This window comes from Danio aesculapii, chromosome 7, assembly GCF_903798145.1.
Source record: "Danio aesculapii chromosome 7, fDanAes4.1, whole genome shotgun sequence".
Taxonomy (NCBI): domain Eukaryota; kingdom Metazoa; phylum Chordata; class Actinopteri; order Cypriniformes; family Danionidae; genus Danio; species Danio aesculapii.
Window position 1 is genome coordinate 16,672,547 of NC_079441.1, and position 21,840 is coordinate 16,694,386.

General features: G+C 36.0%; 1 protein-coding gene across 1 annotated transcript in view; it reads right to left on the reverse strand.

Annotated features, from left to right (window-relative positions):
- Positions 1 to 2,536: 2,536 nt before the first annotated feature.
- coro1b (coronin, actin binding protein, 1B) overlaps positions 2,537 to 21,840 on the reverse strand; it is a 38,245-nt gene continuing 18,941 nt past the window's right edge. The window contains exons 7-12 of the mRNA XM_056461143.1: positions 20,642 to 20,761; positions 17,777 to 17,881; positions 14,508 to 14,653; positions 13,341 to 13,398; positions 10,443 to 10,751; positions 2,537 to 5,418 (exon numbers count right to left, since the gene is read on the reverse strand). Coding sequence (XP_056317118.1) covers positions 5,296 to 5,418; positions 10,443 to 10,751; positions 13,341 to 13,398; positions 14,508 to 14,653; positions 17,777 to 17,881; positions 20,642 to 20,761 — 861 coding nt within the window. The 3' untranslated portion in view covers positions 2,537 to 5,295. The remainder of the gene's footprint in view (positions 5,419 to 10,442; positions 10,752 to 13,340; positions 13,399 to 14,507; positions 14,654 to 17,776; positions 17,882 to 20,641; positions 20,762 to 21,840) is intronic.

The following is a 21,840-nucleotide window of genomic DNA, read 5'->3' on the forward strand; positions in this document are numbered from 1 at the left end:
TAAATGGTTGGAAACCAGCCTGGAAATGGCCAAAACCCCTCTAAAACCAGGCTGGTCAACCAGCCTAGGCTGGTTTAAGCTGCTTTTTTCAATAGGGTTACTACACTATTTTCCTTCAAACTGCAGTCACTATTTGATCTACTCGGTAGAAAAATCTGTCCTGCGATTCCTGTCCAATCAAATCGCACATAGATCGTAAATCGGATCATACTGAACAACTTAAAGACATGGGTGCTTTATAAATGCAGCAAACTGTTTGCAAGCATTAAAAGTGTCCAATAAGATGTCCAAAATCTTTACACGCATTGACCAAGAGAATGTTTTGATGCCCTTCACTAATCCTAGCAGATACACAACATCTTAAGATATTAAAATCAGATTAGATTTAGGTCTCCAGCGTCTAAGAACAATGTTGTTTTGACATCCAATAACGACCTCAAATGATGTTGATATTTTGTTGATTTTAGGTTGTGTTGGAAAGTGACCAAAATCCAGCGTCGGGCCAATATTTTAACCCAAAATTAATGACGTCTAATACTAACATTTATTTCCTCAGGTATGGCAACCAAAATCCAATGCCTGATAGACGTCATATTGGTAAAGTCCACACAACGTCAAGCTGTAACATCATTAGACGTTGATATTTTGTTGTTTTTGGTTGCGTTGGAAAGTAACCAAAATGTAACATCTCCCTGATGTTGAGCTCCGACATCAACCCGATTTTCATTTCCAAACATAGTGCAAGGTCCCACAACGTTGGGGTACAACGTCAATCTAACATCATGTTAACATCCTGGGCCTGCTAAGATAAAAATCGCCAAATAGTCTTAAACAATAACTAAATGCACTACAGAATGTTACGTTCACACACACGCACAAATTTTATATAAATGCATCAATACTCACTTCTCTTGAGGTGAAAGGCTACTTTTAACACATATTTTGAGTATGATTTACAACAGATACTTTTACTCTACTTGCAATAGCACTACATTGTTGGCCAAGTAATGGTACTTTTACTTGAGTACGATTTTTCAGTACTCTTTCCACCACTGCATGTGGCCCACTTTAATAACTTTTTGGACCTGTGGCCATCTATAATAACGTTTTGGACATGTGGCCCACTATAATAACATTTTGGACATGTGGCCCACTAATATAATAACTTTTTGGACATGTGGCCCACTTTAACTTAAAGACAACGTCTAACGTTAATAATAAACACACAGTTAGTGAAGTTTTGATGACAGTGAAAATAAGATGATTTACAACTGTAGAACTAGTTTTTTTGGTGTGTTTATTTGCAAAACCAGGGTTCTACAACAAATATTGTGATTAAACTATGGTTAGTTTACCATAACCATTGTTTATTTGGGGTAATATAAGCTATTTACGTTTTTGGGGGTTCAGTTCATCTGTAACAGTAACGTTAACTTAACGGTTAATTCCGTCAGTTTGTAAAAATGAAAAACACTTCATAAAACCGGCGTTACACAGACGTTAGTTTACCTCAAATTATCCAAAAACCATTTTATAATCACCGAAGCTGTAATATTAACCATTTACTTACCGTACATCGAAGCGGTTTGTTGATGTTTATGAGGCAATTCCTGAATTCAGTCAGAGCATGTGCGTACATTGGTGCGAACTCAACACTCAATTGGTTTCATTGTTAATCTAAACGCATCTGATTCGCTACATCATTCATAAGCTCAACTAAAATGCGTGTGATTGGTTAAAAACCCAAATCGCATTTTTATGCTGAAAGGAAAACGTGCTTATATTTTCACATTTTAAGTTTAGTTTAATGTGTTTAAAGGAGCATTTTTACTTTTTTAGTATCTTGGTTAATGTACTAGATAAAGATTGTCTTAATGTTTACATGTGAATGTATTTTCTTGGACTGAAAAATATGGGTTAGGCTAAAAGCTAAAATATGTTTATGAATTTAAATATCTAGATTAAATAGATTATATAGATTAAATATCTATCTATCTATCTATCTATCTATCTATCTATCTATCTATCTATCTATCTATCCATCCATCCATCCATCCATCCATCCATCCAGTTTTAAAAATATATAATTTTAAAAATGGTCAAAATGGTGTTAATTATGAATAATATATTATGTAAATATATTATTTGGCTATTTCTTTATTATTTTAAAATCAATGTTACATATTTGAACATAAATGTTTTTGCCACCTCATATTATAGTTATATTTGAGGGGAAAACTGGTATTTTTTTAATTGTTTGAAATAATGTTTTCCCCATCATCAATAGCTGGTCAAGTATTTCAAATGTACACATAATTTTAAGCTTTGACTTGTAAACCTCACTTCTCCTTCATAGTGCCCAAAATGCACAGGAAGTGAGCAGACATACAGTAGAAATCACATCTCTGTCTTGCACTACAAAGCACTTTCATTTCTAAATTTAGCACCATGCATTTAGTTTTGAATTTAATCATGGGCCTGCTGGGGAAATGTGACAGTATTTGTGACGCGATGAATAATAAAACACCCCGATATATCCAGTAGAAATGGGCAAATGTCATTTATTAAAAAGAACAGTGTAAGTTAGCACTTAAGTTCGAAGTCAATGGGTCCTTAGATCATTTACAACATGTACAGCTAGACATAACGAAAATCATCCGCAGAGAAGCATGAGTCGACCCTCGCTTAGAGTCTTCCCTGATTGTAGAGCCAATGATTAAAGAGCAACTTAAAACAAATCGGATACAAAAAACACCACCAGCTAAAGCTAGAAATACCACACCGTTCTACTATTAGATTTCATAGTCAATCAAACACGAATGAAACAGTTATTCATTAAGAGGTATGAGTCTAAACAAAACTGGCAATTACATATCCAGGTTACACAAATGAAAGACAAGAATATGAATAAATTGAATAGAAAAAGAGAGCTCGTTTTTTAGAGCGAATATTATTTGGTCAGCCAAAAATATTATTAAGCACACTGTAATATTTATAGTGTCTCAAAACATAGGAATGTCAGGAATATTGATAATTAGTTGTAAATGAATTGACAAAAAAATTATAAAATAAAATGTCCCATCAAAACACCATCCATAATGTTATTTTTAATTTATTTTTTGTTTTGTTTTTCCAAATCTTTTTGAAATCATAGTGTTACTGATATTCAAAATGTCAATCAAAGATCTGAAAATAGTGTTATTTCTATGTTTAAGGAGATTGTACACTACCGCATACTGTACTGCAGGGGCGTAGCAACTGGGGGGGATGGGGGAGATCCATCCCCCGCACTTTAGGAGACAGACCATTTAGAAACAGGTGATTAATAATTATATGAACGTATGATCTCATATTGCCGTCTCCCCCACTTTTAAAATGTCCGCTTCGCCCCTGCTGTACTGTATAGTTGCTCATATTCTGTACTACCTTAAAGAGCACCTAGTTCACCCCTTTTTCAAGATTTAAGATAAATCCTTTGTGGCTCCATAATGTGTCTGTGAGGTTTCAGCTCAAAATACTCATCAGATTATTTATTATACCTTTCTGAACATTGGAATTTTTAGCTCTGAGCACATTGTAGCTGTTTTGTTGCCAGTGCCTTTAATGCAAATGAGCTAGTTCTCCCCGCTACATGCCTTTCAAAGCCACAGAGATCGCTCCCTATGGCTCTGATGCATGTCTACATCTCACACTGCGTCAGATAAACAGCACAGTGACAGACAAGAAGCAGATCTCACATAGCGTTTGTGAGGAATACTACAGTAAGAACCTTTCCTAATGATTATTTGATGTAGTTGTTGTGGAGTTAATTCAAGCCTTTCTGCAATGATGAGTCACACACAATGTTGTTACAATATACACGCTGCCCATGTGTTCAGTTTTCCACTGTTTTAGCATGGCAAATGTGACAGGATACATCTTAATATACACTGCTGTATAGATATCCGTTATGTTAATGTACAAAAACAAACCTGATTTAAACCAACTGGGATTGAAGCGTCTTCTTTCATAACTGTACTGACATGTGGTTGTGATGAGAAATTAAGTAGTAATTTAACTGTCTTTATTACAAACATGCACTGTTTTTAAAACGTTTTTAACTTGTTAAACTCATTCTTGAGCTGCAGATGATCACAGAGAGCTGAACAGATCTCTTAACCCCAGTTGCTTTGTGCACGTCTTGTCTTGTGGATATGTTTATAAGGGTTACTACAGAGACGTTGGTAAGCGGCTGTCAATCAATTCAGTGGGTGGGGAAAACCGCACCTGTACATCAGGTCGGCCTCAAAATGGAAGGGTTTTGGATGCTCTTTTAACGTCAGGAAATAAAAAAATTTTAAAAAGAGACTTATTGTGTTTCTATCACTCCAATATGACTGTGGACACACTATACCTACACACAGTTCTGTCCAAACAGCTTACAAAAGATGTTTAATGAAACGTACTCCTATTTAAATGTTGAAAAAGAGCATTTAAACTGTAATATAAAGTAAAATTACTTCCAAAATTAAAGTATTAGGAATCTAACAAGAATAAATTAAGTTAAAAGCAAAACGTGCTTACAATTATTCGAAAATCTCAACAAGAAAAAAAAGCATGTTTTTGAATGTAACCTGGACAATTTCCATCATTCTACATCAGTATTATTATTTTTTGTTTGCTCTACAAGCTAATCGTGCTCCATTATATGAATCCCTCACAAATTCCTTCAACATCAAGTACAGTTTCTATCACATGCTACACACACACACGCACACACAAAACTCTGACTACTGGCATTCAAAATCAATGCTACATGTGTTAAGACATACAGTAGAATGGAAGAGAGAAACAGTGCTGGTCGATCTACGTTGAGAAGCACCGTCAAACTTTAGTCGAAGCAAGAAATTAATTCAGCATGTTGGATTATAGCAATTCCTGAAGGTTTCACGCTACTGTTATTAAGCAGAAGCATTTGTTAAATGCCGTCTTAATGCACGCTACTAGAGACCATCAAGTCTGCTTTTTATTGAAACTTTGCATGTTTATGCAAATATCAACTTAACCAAATTGAGAATTAAGTATCTGTAGTTAGCAGAAGCAAGTACCTGATGAAAAAGCCCTATTAGAAGCACGAAACGAGCAGCATTTACCGTATTAAGTATCAGTGCATTTGTAATCAATAAAGCTCAGTTAGGTCTCTCTGTATCTCTATGTCACTAGTAATGGAACTACATTTCCCATAAGCCTTCAGTGAAGCTCTTTGAATCTGGGTAATAAGGCTATGTGTCGTGATGTGTTTGTGGTTTTTTTCCTTCACACTTCGCCATCCTCGATGCGGGTGAGCTGCCGTTCCAGAACATCGATCCTGTGACCCTGAGCCAGAACCAGAGCGCGCAGAGCCCGAACCTCGGTCAGGATGTCTGAAAGCTGGTCCTCCTGTGCAAGAGAGAAAGAAAAGACATGTTCAGGCTTTATCACAAACAGGCATCAAGAAATGAATGCATATCAATAATATAGACGAAAACAAAAACAATAAATGTAAACTTTTTGTTGTTGAGGAGAGAGAACGCAGGCGCAGCTGGCTGCCGCTTCTCCACCTGTTTTAGTATACCTATCTTTTATCTATGCTATTTTTAGTTTCAGTCTGTTATATATGTCATTTTATACTTTTTACTCCTCCATACTTTTGGACAGAACTTTAAACTGGAGCTGAGTTTGTGGCCTGAAAGCTCGGCTTGATTCTCCTTGAGTCCTTGGTGATTGCATGCGGCTAACTCATCTGATTTTATAAAGCGGTTCATGGTTCTGCTCCAGGTTACATTTGTGACCTGATATCCATTTCCTCTACCTCTCGCTGTCTACGCTCTGCCTCAAGTACTACGCTGTTTCAGCCTCGCTGCAAACTCAGCACCATGGGAGGTAGGGCGTTCTCTTTCCGTGCTCCCAAACTGTGGAATGCTCTTCCCACTAACATTAGGAATGCTGGTTCATTGGACGCTTTTAAAAAGCTACTTAAAACTCATCTTTTTAGGACTGTTTTTAAACTGTGATATCTCTTTTATTCGTACTGTGTTTTTATAGTATTTTTTTTTTTTATTATTGTTTACTGTGCTTTGTTGTTTTTACTTTCTTGTAAGCGCTTTGGGTTTTAGAAAAGCGCGTTATAAATAAAATATATTACTATTATTATTATTATTATTATTATTATTATTATAAACAAAATGTAGTTTATTCTATTTATCAAAGAAATCAACATGTCTCAAAATATTTATTTATTAAAAACAATGAATGAAAATACATATATAAAGTTTATTTTGATAACATTTTTAATTTGTAAAAAAAAAACTAAATTTACATTTTTCTCAAGAAATGCATTAAATTGATCAAAATATTAAGTTTTTCTCAGTCACTTTGGTGCATTTCTCACAACACTATTTATATTTGTACTAGAGTTAATGCATTTCTCAAAACAATTAGTCATTTGTGCAAATCATAGTAGCAGTTTCTCATTCCTTCCAACAAATTGCAAATGCTTTTGGACATGCATCAACTGCTTTCATACAACTCTCTGCTGCTTTATAACATTATCATTTGCTTATGTCATGTCAGTCAAAATGAACTAAACTTGTGAATGCTGAATAGTCATTCCATATAAAACTAATAGTCCTCATTTTATTACTTGAGTCATTACATACAAAAATGCTGAACTAGTTGTCAAAATCTGTCAAGCAAATTTTATTTTATTTTTTAAATTCCTGAAAATGTCTTCTAAACTCAACAGTTTCATGAATGATTTACAGACCTATGTGTGTTTTAGGTTCAATTCCAAAATGTACTGCAATATTGTTTACAGTTGTGCATAGTTCTAACCAAAGGAAGTTTATGTTTGCTGTAAATAAGGGTGTATTTATTCTTTTGCACAATGCTGTGAATAAATTAGAATTGTAAAGAGCATCTGCAGTAAAAATGTAAAACATACATATTCAGTGTCTTGTACTCAGATACCTCACTAAATGCAGTGATGTCTAACTTTACTGTAGTTTTCAAATGGCTGTGCAAACAGTATATAGTGCTGTTATGAGCATTTTCAGGACGTGTCACAAAAATCTGACTTTTTTGCATTGCAAAAAATGTACAGAGTAAACTGTCATACTGAAAACATATACTCAATTCCATTTCCATTCAATTACAGTTTTTTACAATGTCTATGACAGTTTTTTCAATACATTTAACAAGTTTCCTGAACTCTTAACACAGTTAACACAACATCCGTCTTTGTAGGCTATACAATTAACACATTTCTTGTTGCTTTGACACAAAATGCGTCCAGTTAACACCAATTTAAAATGCTTGAACTTCTTTTACACACAAACTCAACCAAGACCAAAACAATGTAACTTTACAGTCAAGTTTACAAATGCTGTCACACAGTATGTCAGAACAGATAACATCATGTTCTAAACAGAACTTCTATAGGCTAAAGTCAGAGTGAACAGCTGTTCATATTGTGAATTGAAACACAAAAATATTGCCTGTATTTTATTCTATTGCCTATGAGAAACAGCTTATTGCAGTTATGTAAATACATAAATCACAGCAGATTCCCATCTAGGAACTACATTCATGATCATATGTATGTTCTAAAAGAGGGCTCTTTGGCCTGATCTTGTGTGGAAAAGGAACAACAAGAGAATTCTTCAAATAATGCCTTGCCAGAGAAGATATCAGGTGTGATGTGGATGAGAACATGTGGCCAAATGCACAAGATGACTTTGTTTTTTATTATAATTGCAGTGCTTTTTCTGTTTGTATATCTTGTATGTCTTTTTGCAAATAAAGTCTGTACTGCAGCAATTCTGTGTCTGTATTTTATTTTTACATAAACTGTACATTTTATCCAGCTACTCTGAGATGGTCATTCATTTTTTTGTATTAAATTTCTGCAGCAAAAGAAACAAAATGCAAGCATTTACTAAACCCAACAGCACAAAATATAAGGGCAGAGCTGACACATAATAATGCAGCTTCTGTCATTTCAGCTGATGATAGTGTTTTTATTGTCAGTGTGTTATGATAGACTAAATGCTTCTGTTGGAAGAGAACATGTGTTAGTGTTTTGAATAATTATTTGATGTTGAAACATGTTTGCAGTGTTTTGTTAGACATGGTGTATTGTGTTTGTTTATTATTGTATTGTGAACATTAGTTTTGGGGTTTAGTTTACCATGTGTGATTTTGAGCATGAAATTTACTGTTTTGCCAATTGTGTGTTTTAGGTGTGTTGCTGCGTTAAGAGTTTAGTAAACTTGTTAAATGTACTGAAAAAACTGTCATAGCCATTGTAAAAAACTGTAAGTTGAGACTACTCAAATGATTTGAGGAAAGTGATTCCCTCAGTTCGCTTGAGTAATGGGAAATCGACAACTCAATTAATTGAGTTGACCAAATGTGGTCTCTTCATTGAATTAACTTAAATGTTTAAGTACAGGCTAATAGACTAAACTTCCACATTTTTTAGCTTTTATATTCTTTATTTACCTACTCCCAGGTGCGTTTATATTGAAGTTGATATTTAGCCGCATCATGTTGGTTTCTTAACATCTAATTTTTACGAGGTGGGTTGTTAGGTCAACGCTCAACCCCCAACCTGGAGGACCAGGATATACACTACAAACAATTTAGCTTGCTCAATTCACCTATAGCGCATCTGTTTGGACTGTGCGGGAAACCGGAGAGACAACACGGGGAGAACATGCAAACTCCACACAGAAATGCCAACTGACTCAGCCGGGACTCGAACCAACGACCTACTTGCTGTGAGGTGACCGCACTACCCACTTACAAAGTTACCCATTTAAATATCTACTTTCTAATTTAACTTTTCTCTTTCGTCAGGTTCTGGTAGTGCCTCTGTCCTGCTGCGCTTACGGTTAGGGTTAAAAAATTCAGCATCACAAGCAAAATGACCACCTTGTGTCGTATGACATATATTGACCAATCAGCATGGTTGTCAAGGCAGAATTTCAAGCACAACCAATCATTTTAAACAGAGACATGGTCAATCATTTAAAGAAATTCAAATGTTAAGTTCAGAGAACTTAAAATATTAATTAAAAGTTTTTTGCTGCCTAATGAGTAAGTTACAAACATCTGTTTAAGTTTTGATGCCAAAACTTGGTATTTTAAGTAATGTCAAGTTATATTAACTTAATATCTTTAGTAATGACAACAGAGGTGTTTACAGTGTTGATGTGCGGTTCAAATCCTGCCTCCAATCTTTAGTGCTAAATTCACCCCCACACTATATCCTAACATCACAACTCACGAGACAACTTTTCGCATTTTAGTCTTGTGAGATCTTGTAGCCCGAGATCTCGTCACACCCCTTGTCCTTATCAATCATCATAAAACGATGAAACAAATCCCTTATAAAATAACCTTTTTTAACAGTGGAAAATAGAAAATATATTGAAAAAAAATCTCACATGACGAGAATTAAATTTTAAAAAACGACAACTGAGGTTGTAATCTTTAAAAAGCACAATACTGTCTTGGCATATTAGACATACCGCTTTCTGTCCGATATTGGTGAAGAAGTATTTTGTTATCCATTCTCAGAGTCAACTTTTGGATTTTTTTTGCCTCACTCATTAACGGTCGAGTAACGGTAATATCCGAGAGCGTGTTCTAATTCTACTGTTGCCGCTAACTGCACAGCATGCAATACTGCCATCTAATGGCATTTGCTTGTATTGCATTATCAACTTACTATTTCTGTTAGAAGCTGAATTTTAAAAACTCCCTCGTGGGCCGGATGAAGGTGTTCAGTGGGCCGCATATGGGCTGTTGTTTGCCCCCTCTGATCTAGAGATTAATAATGATAATAATTCCTTACATTTATATAGCGGTGTTCTGGACACTCAAAGCGCTTTACACATTGGGGGGAATCTCCTCATCCACCACCAGTGTACAGCATCCACCTGGATGACTCAATGGCAGCCATATTGTGCCAGACTGCACACCACACACTAGCTGATTGGTAGAGAGGAGACACGGTGATGAAGCCAATTATGATATGGGTATAGTTACGAGGCCATGATGGACAGAGGCCAGTGGGCAAATTTGGCCAGGATGACGGGGTTTCGAAGGACATTCTGGGATTTTTAACAACCACAGAGTCAGGGCCTCAGTTTAACGTCTTATCCAAAAGACGGCGCTCACTGAACAGTATAGTTTCCCCTTCACTATACTGGGGCGTTAGGACCCACACAGACGGCAGGTTGATCGCCCCCTGCTGGTCTCACTAACACCACATCCAGCAGCAACCTAGCTTTCTCATGTGGTCTCCACTCAGTGTGCAGCCCTGCTTAGCTTCAGTGGGCGACCATGTAAGAGTTGCAGATAGCTAGCAGCCATCTAGAGATTCACGGCTAAACCTGCTGTGTTATGCTCTCGCTCACCTCTTTCTTTACTCTCTCTATCCCACCATCAACATCTCTTCCACCTCGCCCGTGGCTCAAACCCTCGCTCTCCATCTCAACCGTCACAGGGTTTGCTGGTGCAGTGGTGCTGGTGGGACTTGTGTTAGTAGGAGAGAGCAGTTTGGGTCGTCCTCTAAGTGTCCCGCATTTGGACGGAGGCGCCGTATAGCCTCCACTGAGGGAAACAAGGGCTGGAGGAGCATCCTGTCCTGCTATCCAATCCTCCGCCAGTAGAGCCGGTTCCAATCCCGCTGTATCCGGGTACAGATCCCCTTGAAATAGGTCAGACTGATTGAAAAAAGAAGAGGAAAGTTTCATTTGGACAGACAATGCAGTTTGATAATAATATGCTTATGGATAGTTTGCAAATTTTTATAGTTCCTCTTTTGTAGAAACACAAAAAAATTGTCCAAAAATACTGAAATGGGGGTTTTAGAAAATTCAGTAAATGACAGCAAAATGCCAGCTATGGGGAAGTTTTCTATTTCTGTTAAGTCAAAAATGAAAATCCTGTCATCAGTTGCACTTACTTCACAGGAACTGAGAAGGTAATTTATTAAATGTGGGGAACTAGACAGTTGTGGTTTAAGTTCACTTTCACTGTATGGATATAAACAACATTTCTCAAAATAACTTCTGTTATGTTACACCAAAAAACGTCATGATGATTTAGAATGACATAAGAGTGATTTATTGATGACGTTTTATATTTTTGTGTAAGAAGCATTACAAACTGAACTAAATCATTTTTAGTGGCAAATAACAACATTTGTAAATCTACTTGGAAAAAAACAGGAAAATAATTATTCATAAATTATTTCAGAATACTCAGAAGGTAAAATGTGGAATCAATCTTCTTTTTTTTATTTTTATGTAACTTCCACACAAAAACCCCTGCCAATTATCAAAATACCTTTTATTATATTTCAATAAGGGGCAGCACAATCGCCTCACAGCAAAAAGGTCGCTGGTTTGATCCCCGGCTGGATCAGTTGGCATTTCAGTGTGCCGTTTGCATGTTCTCCCCGTGTTCGTGTGGGTTTCCTCCAGGTACTCTGGTTTCCCCCACAGTCCAAAGACGTGCGATTTAGGTAAACTGAATCAACTAAATTGGCCGTAGTGTATGTGAGTGTGTGCAAGAGTGTGTGGGTTTTTTCCCAGTGTTGGGTTGTGGCTGGAAGGGCATCCGCTGCTTTAAACATATGCTGGATAAGTTGGTGGTTTATTCCGCTGTGGCGACCCCTGATTAATAAAGGGACGAAGCCGAAAAGAAAATGAATGAATGAATGACATTTCAATAAATAAAAATAAAATATTAATGTAAAATATAATGTTAAATAAAATATTATATATTTTTATGATTTAGGTTTCTTACACCTTTTCCAAAGCCAACCTAAGCACTTTTCAGGTGCGTTTTCAAACTTTTCCAGCACTTTACATCCAAAAGTGGTAAATGACATTTGGATTGACAGTGGTAATTATATACAGTTGAAGTCAGAATTATTACACCCCCTTTGAATTATTCTTTTCCCAAATGATGTTTAACAGAGCAAGAAAATTTACACAGTATGTCTGATAATATTTTTTATTCTGGAGAAAGTCTTATTTGTTTTATTTCAGCTAGAATAAAATTTATTTTTTTTTAAAAACATTTTAAGGTCAAAATTATTAGCCCCTTTAAGCTATATTTTTTTCATGGCAAAAATCATGGCAGAGAGAAAATAAATCAGTTAATATAAATGAGTTATTAAAACTATTATGTTTTAAAATGTGTTAAAAAAAATCTCTCCGCTAAACAGAAATTGAGGAAAAAATAAACAGGGGGGTGAATAATTCAGGGGGGCTAATAATTTTGACTTTAACTGTATGTATTTACATACATATTTGTACTTTTTCAACAAATTATGCAAAATAAGAAAAAAATTATATTGTGTTTAATTAAGGAACCATAAAGTTAACTAAGATGAATTATTTTGAAAGCAACACACATGCATTTTTAAGCATTTTCAGGCACTTCATGCAAAATCTAAGCACTTTTCAATCCTTGAAAACACTAGATTAAAGATTTTCAGCATGATGAGTTAGTATTAAAGATATATGAAAGGTAAAATATAAATAAAATATTTTTCAAATTCAGCCTGAATCCAGATGAACTTGTGCTTCAATACGAGTCAAATTACCATATAACCACACACAAAAAAATAATAATCATGCACTTATTTTCCTTCGGCTTTGTCCCTTATTTATCAGGGGTCGCCACAGCGGAATGAACCACCAACTTATCCAGCATATGTTTTACGCAGTGGATGACATTCCAGCCACAACCCGGTACTGGGGAACCCCCATACACTCTCACATTCACACACTCATACACTATGGCCAATTTAGTTTATTCAATTCACCTATACTGCATGTGTTTGGACTGTAGGGAAAACCGGAGCACTCAGAGGAAACCACGCCAACACGGGAAGAACATGTAAACTCCACACAGAAATGCCAACTGGTCCAGCAGGGACTCGAACCAGCGACCTTCTTGCTGTGAGGCAACAGTGCTAATCATGCCACCTTCATAATATTCATAAAAATATAATTGCAGACAGTTTGGCTGATAGGTGCCGAAGAAACACCCTGTGCAGTTACCTAAACAGAAACAAATTATGTAAATTAAAAAGCATTTTAAACAGATATTCAACATGTCTGTCAGAAACAACTGCCACTCAGTGATCTAAATGGTGAATTGGAATGACTAAAGCTGTTTAGGTCACTGCAGAGCATTTAGTAGTCAGACATTACCACCTGTATTAACTTTCCTTTCTGACTGTAAACACAGATTCAGAACTGAACGAATGATAAGTCAGGCCTGCAGACTGAACTCACCTTTCTTGGCACAGTCATAGATATGGGCTCAACCTTCCTCTCATGCAGCTTATAGAACCTGATAAAACAAGATGACGGAGATAAATGCAAGCGCTTGAGAGATGTTGTTTAAGATTAGACGCAAATGGAAACAAATCAGCCCAGCAGGCACACAACATTAACAGGTTGTTATTGGACGTCAAAGTAATGTTGATATTTGATTGATTTTAGGTTGTGTTGGAAAGTGACCAAAATCCAACGTCTGATAGACGTCATAGTGGTAACGTCCACACAATGTCAATGTGTAACATGATTAGACGTTCATATTTGGTTGATTTTAGGTTGGATGTTGGACATTGACGTTGGCCTGACGCTGGGTTCTGACATCAACCAGATTTTCATTTTCAAACAAAATCCAACGTCCCCATGACATTGGAGTACGTTGGGATACAACGTCAATATGACATCATGTTGATATCCTGTGCCTGCAGGGAGGGCTTTTCACTCAGAAATCAAAATCCAAGCGATTTAGTGATTACTATAGTTTCAAAACCTTTAGCATTATATTGCATATGGCTATAAACTTCTTTTGCTGTCATTTTTGACGCTTGATGGGAAAAATAAATTAATACTTTTAGTCCGAAAAAATGTGTTCAGTTGATTTGATTTAAATAACGTTTTTGACTTTTGATTTTTGATTCTGAATAACATAATGTACAACTTTTAAGCACCAAATAAGCATATTATGAATTAAGGATCATGTGACATTGAACAATGGAGCAATGATGCTGAAAAATCTGAGCTATATTCTCAAAAAAAAAGATGGTAGTTTAATTAGTGACAATAATATTATACTGAATTAATCCTTTACTGTATTTTTGATACACAAATTATGAAAATAAAATAATTTTGGTAGTATTTGTTACATAAGTTTTGTGTGACAATAACTTTTGTGAGATTATTTCCATTTGCTTTGTTATGTATACTTAGTCAAACAACATGGTCAAATAACCTGTCAAACAGCTTCGACAAGAAATTGACACTCAAATATTATCATACAATTCAGTAAAGGAAATGAAATGCAATTAAATCCACACCCAACTAGGATTAGATTGAAAGAATCAAACAATCAAACAATAACAACAGTGTATACATTGTACTGAAATCTCACAGCAGTTCGGTTCACACCTTGCTATTTCACACTTGTTGACATCCACTCCTCGCTTGCTTAGAAAACCAGCACCTCTCTGTGGCTCCTTACTGCTGTACAGACTCAGAAAATGAACATACGGTGACTCATCCGTCACCTCAAAGTAACGAATGGTACAATCCCCCTGTGAGAGAGAGATAGAAAGACAGAGAAAGAGAAAAAAAAAATGAACAAGAGCTCATTGACAACACTAGATTTAAACAATTACAAATACCAGTGTTTATCGCACATTTATAGTAGCATCAAGATGGGTTTTTGTCAAAAACAAATTGATGACATTAAAGAATTAGTTCACCCAAAAATAAGATCTTCATTCATCCTCAGAACAAGAGTTGGGTGTGACGCATTCCACAGTAACGAGCTACTGTATTCTAATTACATTTTTAAGGAACGCAGTAATGTAACGAATTACATTTTAAATTTGTGTAATCTGATTACAGTTAGTAAAGTCAATGTAATTGCATTGTTTCCCTACTTAAAAAACAGCTTAAAGCTTGACCAGCCTGGTTTAAAATGGACATAGTTGGTTTTGGCTGGGCTCCCAATCTGGCTAGGCTGGTCAAGGTGGTTTTAGCTGGTCATCTCCCAGCCTGTCCAGCTAAGACCAGGCTGGAAATGGCTGGAAACCAGCCTGGAAGTGGCCAAAACCCCTCTAAAACCAGCCAACCAGCCTAGGGTGCTTTAGGCTGTTTTTTTCAGTAGGGTTACGTTACAAGTATAGTTTTTAGAAGAAAAAAAGAAGCTTCTTTTAAATCACATTTTCTGCTGCAATGTCAGTTAATGAGCATGCACTTTTAAATTGCTGGAGAAGGCGAGACAAGAGTGGTCACTTCTTCAAGTGAAAATGCAGACATTCCTTTGATTTCATTGAGCGTAAAAACAAAAACAAATTGTTAAATTCAGTCTATATCCAGTCTCTAAAGAACTTTTGACTGCTTTTAACTGGCCCAGCAACTTATTTAATCACTTGAATAGAAAGCATTCTATGACAATACTCGTCACCAAGGAGGACAACGGTGCTCAGAAACATGGTGTCCTAACTCAGCCATAACAGGCTAAATCAAATTTTTTTGTGCAGGATCGGGAGTGAAGGTATCTTCTGAATGTGAAGAGAAGCGTAGCTGCCTATGGGGTAGTTTACATATCGCGTCTTTTGTGCATGCGCATATTGGGAGCACATATTATGCGCGCTCGCATTTCTAAGTGAAAGCAGTTGAAGCTTCATACTTTGGAATATATACATTTCAGTAGACTAATTACCCCAGAAAAACACAGAACACCCAAACACGGCAATGCAAGGTTTACAGTATCCCGTTTTCTTCTAAATGTCTTCTTTTGTGCTAAAAAAAGACAAACAGGATTAGAAGGAATAATGAGAGAATTTTAAGTTTTTTTGGGGACTCTTTAAGTCTTTTGAATAGGTCAAGCTGCTGTGATCAACCCATTGTAATGTTTTTCAGTGAGTATTAAATTACTGAAAGAGCTACAGTTTATTTTGTATTTGTATAGATTTTTTTTTATATTATAACTTCAAAGTAAAATAATTAGTAATCTGATTACTTTTTACATGAAGTAATTAGTAATGTAATCAGATTACAATTTTCCAGTCGTAATCAGTAATTTGTAATCTATTACTTTTTTAAAGTAACTTACCCAGCACAGGTCAGAACACAAATTAAGATATTTTAGATGAAATCCGAGAGCTCTCTCATCCTCCCTATACAGTAACCGTCCCAAGACATTCTTAGTTCAGATTAGGAACCAATAACTAAGCTCCAAGATTTTGTGTGGCAGAAGAAACTGGAACAATGACTTTGTTCACCTATGTCTTGTGTGTTAGTTTATGGTGCTTGTTTACTTCGGGCAATATGACATATTTGTTATTAGGTCCTGCAGCATGCAAGCTTCTTACTGCCCATAGTAAACATGCACCCTAATCTGACATGGTAGATAGTTTTTACAGTTTTTCTGCCACACAAATCTGTTTTCAGAGCTTTGTGTGATTACACTTGAACCCCTAAAGTAGAATGCAATGTTTTTGGTTCCTTTTTTTGTCTATGAACATCCCGTGACCATTGCTGTCTATAGAGGCTGAGAAAGCTTTCTGATTTCATCTAAAATATCTTAATTTGTGTTCTGAAGACAAATGAAGGTCTTAGGTGATTGGAACAACATCAGGATGAGTAATTAATGCCAGAATTTCCATTTTTGGGTGAACTAACCCTTTACAATACATGTGTAAACATTATGGGACCTTCTATTATTTAGGTGAAGGTAAACATGCATTTAACTGGACTATTCTCAGTGTAAATGCTCATATGGTGGAATACATTTAAAGAGCCACAGAAACCACTTATACTTCAGTTACTGCGCTAACATGTGATGGTTATTAGATGTGTGAAAAGAAAAGAGTCATCTCTTCACGGCATTCTACCAAAACACACAAGATATTATCAATTTTGAGGCTACCATTCACATTATTTTCATTATTTTCTCACATATTATGCAAAGTCCTTGTGAATCACACTGAGCACTTCAATGAAATCAAAGCAGATTGTGACAAAATAAGGAGTTTCACATCAAAATCTGAACACAAGTTGTCACCAGTGACACATTAAACACATGATAAGAGCTGTTGTATACGTGTACATGTTCAATGAAGTGTATTAGAATCATAAACACTGAGAAACTTTTCAAATATACTTATGCTTTTTGGTGCTTTAGTTCTAATCACATAACCTGTTCTCTGTTACTATAAAATATATAAAACTGAACTATGATTACAGATTAATTTCACTGTTAACTGTCTTACGTCACTTCAGAGTTCCTGCTGGTGATTTAAATGCAACCAGGAAAATGGTTTGAGTGAATTTTAGTTCTCAGACATCCAAGCCTGGTGATTAGTTCCTATAACTACCCAATGTGAAAACCCCTAATAGGAGCTAATTAAGTTGCCCAAAAATAGCATTCCTAGAAATAAAACCATTCCCAGATCCTGCAGTGTGAGCATGACAAACAGTGTGCACATCTGCCCATAGTTCTAGGAACTGTGGAAAAGTTCCTCCGATGCAAAAGCCCATTGTGTTTTACTCTATGTACAGTAAGTAAAGCAATCTACCGCAGGCAGTGATTGTGCTGGACATGTTTTCTGTAAACAGCATGTGTTTGTGTGTAAGTTTATATCTCTGTTAGCGCTGCTAGAGGAACCTGTCATGCAGCAGTGATCAGGTAAAGCAGGTAATCCTACCTTGCCACACAAGTAAACCATGTTGGTGTCTGGGTCATAGAATGGAAGCAGAACTCCATTACTGGTGTCCATTTCCTGAGTGGCCATGGGCTCTGAGAGATCTCTCTGAAATACACCGACAGACAGGAACAGATACAGATTAGGTTATCAAAACATCTGACAGAACCAAGATAGAAGGGTCAGAAAGCTCGAGTGACTGACAGATTCTCTATTTAGGTGTCAACTAAGATCATTTGTGAATCTTTGACTGTTGAAACATCTGTCCTGAAGCTATTAGATTTTGTGACTTTATTTAAAAGAGTTTGCACTTCCACAAAAACCCGAACTAGAAAATGAAAGCTTATCAAGACACATATGAATGTAAACTTGACAGAACCTTTCCTGAAAGTTTTTGACATTTTAAGGTTACTCAAAATATGTGAAGTTTAAAGGAACACTTCACTTTTATTGGAAATATGCAGATTTTACAACTACCCTAGAGTTAAACAGTTGAGTTTTATCATTTTTGAATCCATTCAGCCAATATACGGGTCTGGTGGGAGCACTGTTAGTTTAGCTTAGCATAACTCATTGATTGGGATTAGACCACTAGCATCTCGATTAAAAATGTTAAAAAGGAGTTTCAATCATTTTCCTATTTAAAGCACAACTCTTCTGTAGTTTCATCATGTACTAATACCAATTGGATTACGAAAAGTTGCTATTCTCTAGATCGATATACATCTAGGAACTATATTGTGAACAAAAGTCCATAGGAACTATATGCGTAATAATCATGGCTGCAGCAGGTGCGATGATATAATGCAGAGCTGTTACCTAGATACCAAGATGGGGACTATTTTCAAGTGCAACATATTGTCATTGCGCCTGCTGCAGCCATGATACAGCAGCATGATTATTACAAATGTAGTTCCTATGGACTTACTGTCATGATCACCAGCAATCCACTCCTGGCAGAACGCTGGTAAACTAAACGTCACATTTACAAACTACAATTCCCGTCATGTCGTTTCACACACACCAGTTGCCTTGCTTCACTGATGGCTCATACACAGCTGAATCCCGTCATCACTAATAATCTAGACTACTTATACACTGCATGTACGTAAATTCAGGACTGAGACTTCTATCTATCTGTATTTGCCTGCTGTGTTCCTGATCTTAGTTTTGTAATTTTATTATATTCTGACACCGCCTAGTTTTTGACCTTATGCCTGTTTTTGACTACGTTTTGGATGCCCTGTATGTACCTGTTTGCCCCTGTTTTGACCATTGCCTGCTTACCCGAATACTCTTATTAAATTGCACTTGGATCCTTACTTTTGTTGTCCAAGATTCATCTCCTCACGTGACACTTTTTTGATCTCTTTATGAACGTTTTGAATTGTCAATGTCTTGGGTTTTATCAAAGGACAAAAACTTCTGAAATGTCAATAAAATTTATTTGTGTAAAGTGAAGTTGACGATGACAAGGCAGGTGTGGCTACAAATGCAGGTTTATTGAGAATGGTCAAGCAAGCAACGGTTACAATCAGGAGCAAACATATGTATGCAGGCAAATCCAGAGTCATAGTCAACTACACAGGTAATTGGTCAGTACAGGCAGGCAACAGACAACATAAACAAAACAACAACGCAAAGGTCTAACATGGAAAGTCAAGGCAAGGGAAACACGTTGTAATGTTCACAGTGACAGTATAACAAGACTCAGCTTAGATGTGTGTGTGTGTGCTGTTTAAATAGTCCTTGTTATCAGTCCGTAACGATCCTCCGGCTGTGTGTCTGTGTGCAATCAAACTGAAACAGGAACAGCTGTGTGCGAGGTGTATGACGGAACTTGTAGTCCATATACTGGCGGATTTGTAGTTCTTTAGCGAACTGTGTGTTTACTAACAATCTACAGCTGCTAGATCGCAAGTGATCACGACAATCGAGTTTCGAAAATGAAAACGAAAGTCTTGTGGGTTTGGAACACCTCAAAACTGTTGATAAGGTAGTCTTGGACTTTCCTATTTGTTTAGTTGCAGGAGTTCAAATGCATATTTATATTGAATGACATACAATTAAAACAGACTTTAAATAAATTGCTCTGCCTGTCTAAATGGTATTGTTTATAAAATATGCTACCATTAGATATCAACTTTTCTATTGGCAAGATTTATAAAAAATGATTTTAAAGAAGCACCTTAGTGCTGCAACTGTTTAATCAAAATATTGTATTATTCAAAATAATGGCTTTGATGGAAAATCCAGATCCACTAAAATGTATTCATTAATAATATTAATGTATTATATAGTATTTATTAGTATATTAAATAATAAATAGTATTCAGTAATTTGAGCATTCAGTAAAGAGTTGATGCTCATAAACAGTACTTAACATTATTAATCATTCATTCATTCATTCATTCATTTTCCTTTGGCTTAGTCCCTTATTTATCAGGGGTCGCCACCAACTATTCGGGCAGCGGATAACCTTCCAGTCACAACCAAGGTGTGAGGTGACAGTGCTAACCACTGAGCCACCGTGCTGCTAACATTATTAATCATTACTATTAATAAAACAGCTATGCTGCTTAATATTTACTCTTAAATAAACAGAAGTGGCACTTATTTGAAACCGAAATATTTGTATTATTGTTCTTTACTGAATGTAACATGTACTTTCTGAGTAAAAGTATTCATTTCTTTTGTTAAACTTAACCTTGAATTGTAGCATTTGTTATTCTGTGGCTAATAATTACCCACACACATTCAATCAAAATTCTAACAGATTAATGCTTTACCTCAAGCTTTAAAGGATAAAGCATTCTTGCTGACCAAACAAAAGTAGAGCAATGATTTTGCTCTACTAAAGGCTCTTACCGTGTCCCAGAGGGCAAGCTGTCTCTCACTCATGCGACTGAAGCCGGTTGTCAGGATTTTGCCATCAGCCAGAAATACAGCTCTCATCGGCCTGGTGCCCTCATGAGCCTTCTCTCGAACCTGAGCGTGACATTGATCCAATCACAACCAAAATCACTAATCTGTGTAAAAATGCTAATCTGAAAATCATTTACACATGACCTAATTCAGAAGACAAAAACAGCACGGGACAAAGTCTACACTAACTCAACACTCTTAGTATTTTGAGGGAAATTATTAGATTTAAAGGGATAGCCACCCAAAAGTTATTTACTTACCTCAATTGAACACAAAATATGCCATTTTATTTTATTGCCATTGAAAATATGCTAAGTTTTTATTGATGTTTTAGAAACATTTAACCAGTGGGAACAAAACAACCTAAATATTAATAATAATTATTACATAATATAAATACATCCATTCCACACATGTATACATATATGCATACATACATACATAAAAATATTAAATTAACCTAGTCAAGAAAATAAATAGATAAAATTTAATAAAAGGTTGCCAAACATATTCTCACAATGATGCATAACCTCGAGAATTATGTACATGTTAAATTATGGATAATTATTTGTCGTTGCGGAGAAAGTCAGCCATTTACTCCATTTCTTTTCAAAGATCTCTTTTTGTAATTGAAGTGCATGTGTCATTATTTCCATTTCCTCAAATTCTGCTATTATTTTGAACCATTCGTCTTCTGTTGGTGGTTCTTCTTTAAACCATTTCCGGGTTATAGCTTTTTACTTGTTGCCAATAATATCTTAAATAGATATCTATCCTCCTTTTCAAGTTTAATAGGAATATCTCCTAGATATTTACAACAATATATGTAGATCGCAAAATATATGTATAATATGTAGATCAAAAAATATCACTGATAGCGGAGTGTACGGTTTCCCAAATACTATAAATTCAACTATCAATGCCAGAAAATATGTGCATGATGGGCTTCTTCAACCCCACAGTTTCTCCAACAAGGATGAGGAGTCTTGATTGTAATTAGGGATGGTTATCGTTATGGGTGCCGTGGACTGTGTGTACCCTGATAGAAACCTATGTTTAGAATTCTGAAATGCATGGCGCTGCGTAGCGCGATGCGGTACGCCACCGAGCGGCACTTCTGGTGTGCGACCTACCTAACGGTT